The following is a 9,864-nucleotide window of genomic DNA, read 5'->3' as shown; positions in this document are numbered from 1 at the left end:
CGTCATAATTATGCATCTGGTGTAATATCCCATAAAAATCAGAATATATTTGTCTTGCCTCTATGTTGTCCCTTGCCTACTGCCTACTTGATGCGACGAATTTGAACTGCATGATGCTTCTTAATCTATTATCTTAGTAAAATTTTTAATTTTTTTATTTTTATTATGAATTTTAGCCATTGATTAATTGTATTTTTCATGGATTCTATTTAATAATTTAATTTGATTTTATAATAATTCAAGTTTTAAGTTTTTTTCAAGATGTTTGGCTTCTCAAACCGTATGAAATCGAACTGTTAATTTTTCATATATTTTAATTCTTAATTTTCCTATTTATTAATCGTATTTGATATGGATTCTTTGGTTTAATCTAGACTTTTAGATGTTCATAACAATGAGTGGTCTAGATCTTTTCTTTATTAATGTGATAATTTTGTGGTCTTGAAAATGAATGTGGTGGTTCTTTTTTCCCCTCAAATATTAAGATAATAGTGTTGATGTAAAAAGATGTCATGCCAAACACTGAGCACCTTATGTGCAAGTTGAACCGAAACTTTCCTGAAAGGATTGGAAGTTCTGGTCAGCCGACTGGAAGTTCCAATTTGGGTACTCAGTGGGCAGCACCGTCATCGTGGCACTGCGCTGTTGAGCCTTCATCGTCAACCACGCTCGAGAGGGACTCCGTCAGAGCATAGATAGCTCGCGGTTTGTTCTTAGTCGTCGAGATCAAGAATGAGAAGCAATTAAGGTTGGCAAAAAGAGCTAGAACAAAGAAGAAAGTAAAAATGAAAATATAATAAAATTGATTTGATTCAATTGGATGTTTGTCGCCATCAATCGGCCATGCCCCTATATATTTATAGGGAGGGATAGTCTTTACCCGTTTTAAGTCAGAATCTATCAAAACTCTTATTCAAATCTGACTCGGTCTCTTTTCTAAAACTCGAATTTGCTTTAGACCGGAGTACCGATATGGCCGGAATGTCCGGTTTCATTCTGGAACAAGGTTTTCAGGTTCGGCCAAAAATTATTAATCGGATGTTCCAGTTTTAACATCGAAAGTTCTAATATGGGCAGAATATCCGATTCATTTCGGAATGGGGCTCTTGGGTTGGACAAAAACATTTAACCGAAAGTTCGACTCAGATCTAGATGTTCCGACAAAACTTTAATGAAAACAAATTCCTAAACACCGATGTATCCGGTGTAAAAAAATCCAAAAGTTCTAACCTATGACCGAATATTCCGACCTGCTAAATTTTTTATAACCAAAATTTATCATAATATACCAATTTCGAACGTCAACAAATAGACTCTCCCTTTTGTTTACCTGCCAATGTATGCGATCCTAGTGTTGTTCATAAATTGAAGAAAAACACAATCACCGTCCGAATTTATTTACCTCGGGCCGTTATCTAGCTCCAGCCTTCGTGTTCATGCATGTCGCGTTGGTTAGACTGATCATCGCACAGCTGCGCGTCGAGAGAAGCCACTACAGGCACGTGCCATGTGGACGCCGCCGCTACAGCGAATGATACACCGATAGAGGCACGCGGCAACGCCCGTGGCTGCACACTTGGCCTTCGCCGCAGCCGCAGCAGCATGCACCCGATTCATTTCATTGTTGGCTCAATCTCAATGGCTTCGCACATGAGATCTCGCCAGCCTTACGTCATTCACCAATCACGGAATCATCACAACTCTTAAAAAAGAGGAGAAAAAGGTACACCTGATTTTACATGTAAATACTGATACGGAGTACGTACGTTCATTGGACAAGCATTAATATACCGGATCATGCACACGCGTATACAGATGGTACAATCTGAGCCCCAAAACGAAAGAATCAACAGTAACACAGTAATCCAATCGATGCTAGCTTCGGCTTATGAATTCCACCCCATTTTATTGACATGCATCTCGCTATGGAACTCGTCGTGAATCGATCGCTCACAATCCGGTGGTGTAGGGGATGGACGTGCCGGCGAGCCACACGTCGCCGTCGATGAACGAGCCGACGGTGAACGCGCTGGCCTCGGCGGAGCTGGTGATGACGTGGTACCCCTTCCACTTGACCCGCCCCGAGGTGCCGGCGCCGGGGCCCCTGTTCATGTACTCGCCGTAGTAGAGCGTGTCGAGCGCGAAGTTGCCGTTCCACTCCAGCCACCCGGCCGGGTCGATCAGCGAGTCCAGCTGCGACTGCATGAACACCGTGCGCGAGTACAGCTTCCACGGCCGGCCCAGGTACGTCTTGGTCGAGGACTCGGAGCCGACGAGGTCGGACGCCGCGGCCACCTTGCATTTCTGGATGGAGATGCCCGTGTTCTGGTTGGGGTCCTCCCGCCCCTGCGCCGTGAAGACGTTGCTCTGATTCGGCAGCGGCTTGCGAGCGTAGAGGTTGCAGCCCTGGAGCACGACGGCGGCGTTGCCGAAGATGAAGTCGATGGTGCCGTAAACGTCGCAGTCGCGGAAGAACTGGCGGAGGGAGTGCACGTAGAGCGTGTCCTGGTAGCCCACAAAGCTGCACCGGTAGAACGCCGACAGGTCCGCGCCCACGCGGAGCGCCACCGCCTGGTGCTTCGACGGGCCCGCCGAGTTCTCGATCGTCAGGTCGCGCGCCAAGAAGTTGTTGCCCACAACAGCTGCGGCATCACCACGCAGATATAGAAGAAGAATTCGTCAGGTGTTCTCGCATTTGTCGTCTCTTGTTTATAAGAGTTAGTAATTGCACATGTGTAATAATGTATGTAAGGTAAATATTGGATATCTAGATATAAAAATAAATAATAAGATATTGAATATATTTTTAAAATGTACGAAAGATAAATATTAGATGTGTAGATATGAAAGATAATTTAAGAAAGATAAATAGATTATACGATGATCGTTTAATCAATTTAGTGAATAACAGATAGATCGTTTAGTCCTACTATAATTTGTGCATTTTATACAAGTATAGAAAGCAAATAAGAAAAAAAGAAACAAAATTCTTTCGATCAAGCAAACAGGTTTATGGACTGAATTGTGAGATCGTAATGGGCTGCAGCCTGACAGGTTTATTCGTTCGGCCGCAGGGTTAGGCAATGACGAGCACTGGCCGAATTGATCGGATTTCTTTAGTTTTGCTTTGTCTTGATCCAGTAGATAAATCTAACCCAGTTTATCTAACACTGGACCCTGGCCCGTTTTTGCTTTGTGTTACGTATCTGAAATTTGATTTTCCTCCAAAAGAACTATGAATTTGATTTGACCATAAAAATGCGAAATTTTCAGGGCCTACTGCACCATATATTTCAGTCAGAATTAAACTGTGCTCGCTGCTGCTTAAAACCAAAATATATATGGTGCATAGATGCATGGCGCAAGGTTAGTTTGTCAATGGGAATCAATCAGTGGCCTTTGGCCGCACGTATGCCGTGTTTGTTGGACCTTAGTTCTTGATCTAGTACATGCATTCCATTTTAACTTTATTAGTTGCGGTGACACTATCTCACAAAAATTTAAAAAAAATCGGCGACACATCTTAGGAACGCGAGAGGATCCAAAAGCATATATAATCCTCCATCTAAAATTTTCAGCAATTAGCAGCCAGAATGGCGAAGAGGACAGATCGATGGACGGGCACGCAGCATGGGAAGCTGCGTTCACATGCAGGCAGGACGTAAGGATGCGGACGCGCAAGGCAGCAGACACTACACTAAATTACCAAATCAGTATCGGTTTAAAATCATCATCAGTGATGAGTTTTAAACCGACATTAATTATTTAGTATTAATAGTCAGTGACTATCAGTGTCTGTTGATAATCGTTCAAATTTTTTTCACGATCAGATGCACCCAATCAAAGGTTGCCATCCGACCACACCCAATATTTGCAAAGTCACGTGATATTCGCTCGTATGCAGCCCCAAAGACTCAAACTTAAAACCTCACAGCCTGTGCGTACGTATGACCCCTCTAACCATCTCAGCTATCATCCGTTCGTGAGTATAGTAGTAACAAAATAAATCCATTTGACATCTTCTGACCGAAAGTTTGAATAGCTATTTGGATATCTAAATGATCTCAAGTAAAAAAAAATGATCAACCACAAAGTTGTAGATCTCGTCAAGAGCTACAATTTTCATATAAAGTTTTCTCCATCCGACTTCGTGTGAAAAAGTTATGAAATTTTTTAATGTGAGCTGTCATCGACCACTTTTACAACTTTATTATAATTATTTGGGCATTTAAATGACCTCAAATTAAAAAGTTTTCAACTATAAAGTTGTACATCTCATCGTGGCTAGAACCAGCACTGATGTATTAGTGCCAGTTTATGTCTAAAACCGGCACTAATACAGTCACTATCAGTACCGATTCTTATCTTCTCAGCTGTTGTTCATGCACGATAGTTTAAGAACTGGCACTGATATGTCTTCAGTGCCGATTATTATCGAACCGGTATTGATAAGGTACTACATATGTGGTGTTTTGTAGTAGTGAGACGCGAGGATGGCTAAGATTTTTGGCCATGATACGTGTGAGTTGATATATATATATATATATGTATGTATATATATATGTATATAAAAGAGGACATTCTCTCAACCTGCAATGGAAGATATATGGACATTGCAGCAAGTATCCATTTCATTGTCTTTAACATAGGATGGTATCGAGCTGGAGGTTTTGTTTGAGGTTCGGCACTGCTTGAGTTTCTGCTTTTTCTACTTGTTTTTTCTTTTTGTAAAAGCTGTTAGAAAAAAATATGTAATTTTGGATTTAATTTGATTCAATTTAATTTTTAAATATAATATGAACAGAAACATATGCAGTTAACGAGTTTTGCCGAGCTTTCCGACAAGGTCTGATAATCTTTCTAATAAGCTCTGATAATTTTTTCGACAAGGTCCAATAAGCTTTCTGATAAGCTCTCTAATATATTATGGATCATAGCGTACTCAATAACAATATGAGATATAGAGATCCTGTGATGATGATGCAACATACGACAACGAAGATGACATAAAGAAAATATATGTTTTCTTAGTCTTCTCATCCACACATGCTAAGTAAGTGAAGAATATAATTCCTTATAAGTTGGTCTTCCTTGACTTCCACTAGTAAGATATGACTAAATGATACATCTTCATCTCTATATAGTTAGGCCTTTATGATTTATTTAGAATTCGTTTTTAAATATATTGAGCTAAGGTCGTGTATCTAACAAAAGCCACACGTACCTATTTGTGTAGATGCTGAAAGTTATTAGATATTGAAATAAAACTTACTTTATTAAAAAAAGCAGACCGCATTGGCGGCCAAGTACGTCCACGGCGCTGCCACGGCCAAACTAAGGGCCCGTCCTAGTTGGATGCCACACTATTAGCGGTTATAGTGTCTATGGTCATGGATTCGTGGCTCTAAAATAAAAAGTGAACACATGCTTACGCACGTTCCGAACTGTAACTGTCGGTGCAAGCGCACATGCTGACGTTGCAAGGAATAACAAGTCACGGGCGCCTGTCCTTTCGGCGGCATGCACTCCAAACTAGCATAGTTAAATCCCAATTTGTACATCTAATTAAGTCTTTGATAAGTATTATTTACCTGCTGCATGCAGTAACATGTAGTAGTAGTATATATAGACTAATAAACTCTGTTATTCAAGCACTGCACAGGTATATGATCGAGCAAGATAGATCTTGTAACCTATTGTAGGACTAGCGGTGGTTGGTGAGTGATGGCAGCAGGGCGCATTAGATTGTACCAGGGTCACCCCCATTTGTACAAGCTATAGTGATAGAGGTGCTGGTACCGGGCCGGCCGGAAGGAAGGCATAATTGGCCAGCTAGATTTCTCTGTCCCCAGCTGGGAATAAGGGGTCGACATGTGTTTTCCATCCGCTAGCTGCTCGCCATGCATGCACAACACGGTCTCTCGATTTGGAGCCAAGCACACAGGAGCTAGAGTGTCCAGCAGGTTAGGCTCTAACTAAACACACTGATGCATGCATTCGCCATTTTTGTTCTCCCGTAAACTCTGTTTGATAAGTCAGCTAGGTCAAATCGATCAAGATCCATCAACCTGCGTGCGTGCCCGTGCGTGGATGGTTACCGGCCTGGCATGCCTTTACCGGAAAGAGCTAGCTCACTGCCCCCGCTGGTGGCGCCGGCACTCATCCGGACCAGCTCGACTATCCTATCCACCGATAGATCCATCTAACACGACACATGGCATGTCGAGCTCTTTATGTTGCTCTTGATCAGGTAGTGCATGCACTGGTGATCTTTAAGTTTGGATCGGATAGCCAGGCAGGCATGCATTCAGACGACTGCGTTGTGACACCGACACTGAGAAGGAGGCAGAGGCCCTCGGATCACGGACGCCTCGGACGATTTGGGCTGTAGCGCGCGGCCGGCGACCTGTGATCCATCGACCCCTACCGACCACCACCAGCCGAGTGCATACGTCCATGGTCCGGCCGCGACATATATGCCGAGTGATCTGGATCGCACGGCGCCCGCGCAGCACCAACGGGCAAGCAAATCTTGTACACAGTATGGTGCCAACTGACAGTACTGGTCAGAAGCGTGTTGAACAAATCGTGAAGGAAGCTGCCAGATCGACCGAGTGTTTTACTTAGAGAGGAGGGCACAGCAGCACAACGGCTAGAATAGATCATGTGTGGCGCCGGGCACAGTTTAGCTTAAAGACAACCCGGGAAATGCCGTGCCAACATGGACATACTTACGTGCTACATGCATACATGGACAAAACGCGTCCTTTCACTTGGTACTCTAGATATTATAAATAAATAATTTAAAGAACTATTCTATCCGATTATAAGTATTTATCACTTTTGATTTTTTACGATATTCTATGTATAACTGTGACCATTATTTTCTATTAAAATATAGTTATAATATCTAATAAAAATATAATATTATGAGAGTATTTTTCAATAAAAATCTACATGTGTTATTTTTATATTTTAAACTAAATATTTTAGAAGTTATTTACGGTCAAGGTTTTAAAAATTTAATCGAATTTTAATCAAAAGAACAAGTATTTATAACCGAAGAAAATAATACATATAGACAACCTGGAGTATACACTTAGCTAGACTTTTTCAGAGGTTATTCGGACAAACATGATAGTTCGAGGGAGTAAAATGAATTTATTTCAAATTCAAATGGTCCAGTATTTATATGGGTATGAGTTAATGCTCAGAGGCCTGCATTGTGATTATTTGTACTTTCCGTAAATGTATTGTCTTATGGAGCACGGACACACATTTCTGACGTATTCTTTCCTATGTAGTACTCTCTCCGGTCAAAAACACTCAAAGTTTTGACCGCTATTTTCTATTACTTCCTCCGACCACAAATACAAGTTAGGTTTCTTTTTAAGTCAAACAGTTTTAGCTTTGATCATCAATAATTAAAAATCTACATAGATTTACAACATAAGTACGATATTATTAAATTCATCATGAAAAATAATTTTGTAATATATAACTCTTTCTATTTAATATAATATAATTTTATAAAAATTGATGGTCAAAGTTTCACTTTGTAGACTGCATCGTGTCATAAACGACTTATATTCATGATGGGATGAAGTATAATATATTTGTAGAATTTGATGAATTTACGAGATTACGAAAGTATCTTTCAGGGCAAAATGTACACGTGTGATCGGCATGTTTCCAAAGTAATTATTTTAAAAGAAGATAGTTAAAGTTTTAAAATCCAAAACGTAAGGTAAAAGCAGGCGTTGATCGAGATTAATCTGAGCCTTTAGGTCTTGGGAGGTGGTTCGCGGATGTGCGCAGAGGACCACATGCATGTCCTAGCGAGCTAGCTAGTTGGTGTGAGTAAATTCCTACAGGAAGAAAGCATATTGAGCAACAGCTGATCTGGTGGATAGGAATGGATAACCATGGCAATCTGCATCCCATCTGCTACCACAGTGCGCGCGCTTAATTGTGCCTGGTTGGTCCTGTGCACTTCTTCTCCCAACTCTACTTACTATTCTCGAAACACTAGAGTTTCACCGTCAACCAGATTGATTAATGCAGGACACGCCGACTAGCTATGTGATATGTGATCATCCGACAAAGGCGAGGCTAATCGATTCCGCCAACTCAGCTAGCGATCGACTAGGATCACAGGTTGAGAACTGCTTTTCCCCTCGGACAATGTGACTCTGATTTTAACTAACAAAAGGGACAGGAGATGTTCTCGTTGTCCGCAATGATTTGTACTGCTTCGAGCGATTGATTTGATGTGAAGTGGCAATGCGAGCAATCAGAATGCACATTAAGCAGGGGTGTCCCAAGCGTACTTACCGACTGTGGCGGAGCGGAAGGTGGTGGAGCCGTCGGCGACGTTGCGGCTGGCCTTGATGACGGTCTTGCCGATGCCGTCGCCGACGAACATCAGGTTCTTCTGTTTCTTCCCCACCTCCACGTTCTCCAGGTACGCCCCGGCCTTGATGTAGATCACGTACCGCTTCGCCGAGTTGGTCGGCGCCGCCGCCACGGCCGCCGACACCGTCGTGTAGTTCCCGCTCCCGTCCTTCGCCACCACCGCGTCGGGGGTCACGCTCGCCGCCGGGGCCTGCAGCAGCCGCCGGTCCCCGGGCCGCACCCACCTCGGGAACCCCTTCACCATCTGCCCGTACCCCATGAACGGTTGACGCGCCACAGTCTCCGTCTCCGCCTGCTCCGCCGTCGACGACGAGGACGGCGACGGCGTGGACGCGCTGGGTCTGGCGCCGGGCAGCTTCTTGGCCATGGCGAGCGAGTTGCTGACCATGTGGGAGACGTGGTGGACGGTGGGCTCAATGTAGCGCCGCACACTGCTGCCGTTCTGGTACTTGAAGCCGTCGAGGCAGGTGTACTGGTTCGTGATGCCCGCCGAGAGCACCGTCATGACGTGGTCCATGGTGGCGCGCCTGGTGCCCAGAGGGGCCGAGCCGTTGGAGGTGGCGGCAGGGGATTCGAGGTCGGCGGTGGTGGCCCGGAGCTCGTCCATGGTGGTGGAGAAGAGCTCTATGCAGTCGGTGATGGCCAGGCGGTCCCGCGCGGTGAGGGTGAGGGACCTGTCATTGAGGTAAGAGGAGCAGTTGGAGGCAATGGCCGTGACGACGTCCTCTGTGCGGTTGACCGAGGCGCAGATGACGTCCGGGAGGGGCTTCTTGTGCAGGTCCGGGATGTCGGCGAGCGTGGACAGGCAGAGCTCCCGGTACAGCGTGCCTTCGCAGTGCGCGGCAGCGGCGGCCTCCGCCGTGGGGTAGAAGGGGACCGTGTTAGCCTCGTCGGAGGCGGCGGCGGCGGCGCTAGAGAATGTGACAATGAGGAGGACAAGGAGATGCTTGGGTCTCCTGGGTAAGGGTGGCATCGTGTCCTTGTGTGGCAGCTAGCTCTTGCGTGTAGTGGAGATAGCTGTGGAGAGAGTAACTGGAGCAAGAGCCGGAGAGTGAGTGATGGTTGGGGTCTTCATGAGGGGTTTATGCGCCGTTGCTATATAGAGGACGTGCGGTACAAAGTGAACCTTTCACATTGGAACTGGGATCCGCCCAATAGCTACCGTTAAATAATTAGTGCCTTGTTTGAAAGCGAGAATTTCACAGCAATTTCGAAGTGAAATATCCTCTAAAATTCTATGAAATTTGTGCGGTTTTTAGATGGGGCATGAGTGTTGTAAGATTTTCTATTTAATGAGTATAAGATTTCAAATGTGAAATACGAGCCAATCGTCTGCTTTAAGTCATGGGCTTTATATTTTGGTGGAATGATCGAGAGATACAGGTTATCATATTATTGAATCGTACTCTTGAATCGTAGCTATTTTATTGCTGATGATGAGTTACAAAT

At 44.2% G+C, this 9,864-nt stretch overlaps 1 protein-coding gene across 1 annotated transcript; it reads right to left on the bottom strand.

Moving 5' to 3' along the window:
* Nucleotides 1–1,715: 1,715 nt before the first annotated feature.
* LOC133900449 (pectinesterase-like) lies at nt 1,716–9,489 on the bottom strand. The gene is made up of 2 exons (XM_062341603.1): nt 8,335–9,489; nt 1,716–2,642 (listed from the first exon to the last, which is right to left on the bottom strand). The coding sequence occupies exons 1-2, from the start codon at nt 9,386–9,388 to the stop codon at nt 1,951–1,953; spliced, it is 1,746 nt and encodes a 581-aa protein (XP_062197587.1). The 5' UTR covers nt 9,389–9,489; the 3' UTR covers nt 1,716–1,950.
* Between the last annotated feature and the right edge of the window lie 375 nt (nt 9,490–9,864).

Source organism: Phragmites australis, chromosome 2 (assembly GCF_958298935.1).
Source record: "Phragmites australis chromosome 2, lpPhrAust1.1, whole genome shotgun sequence".
NCBI classification, from domain to species: domain Eukaryota; kingdom Viridiplantae; phylum Streptophyta; class Magnoliopsida; order Poales; family Poaceae; genus Phragmites; species Phragmites australis.
This window is presented reverse-complemented; position numbering and strand designations above follow the sequence as displayed.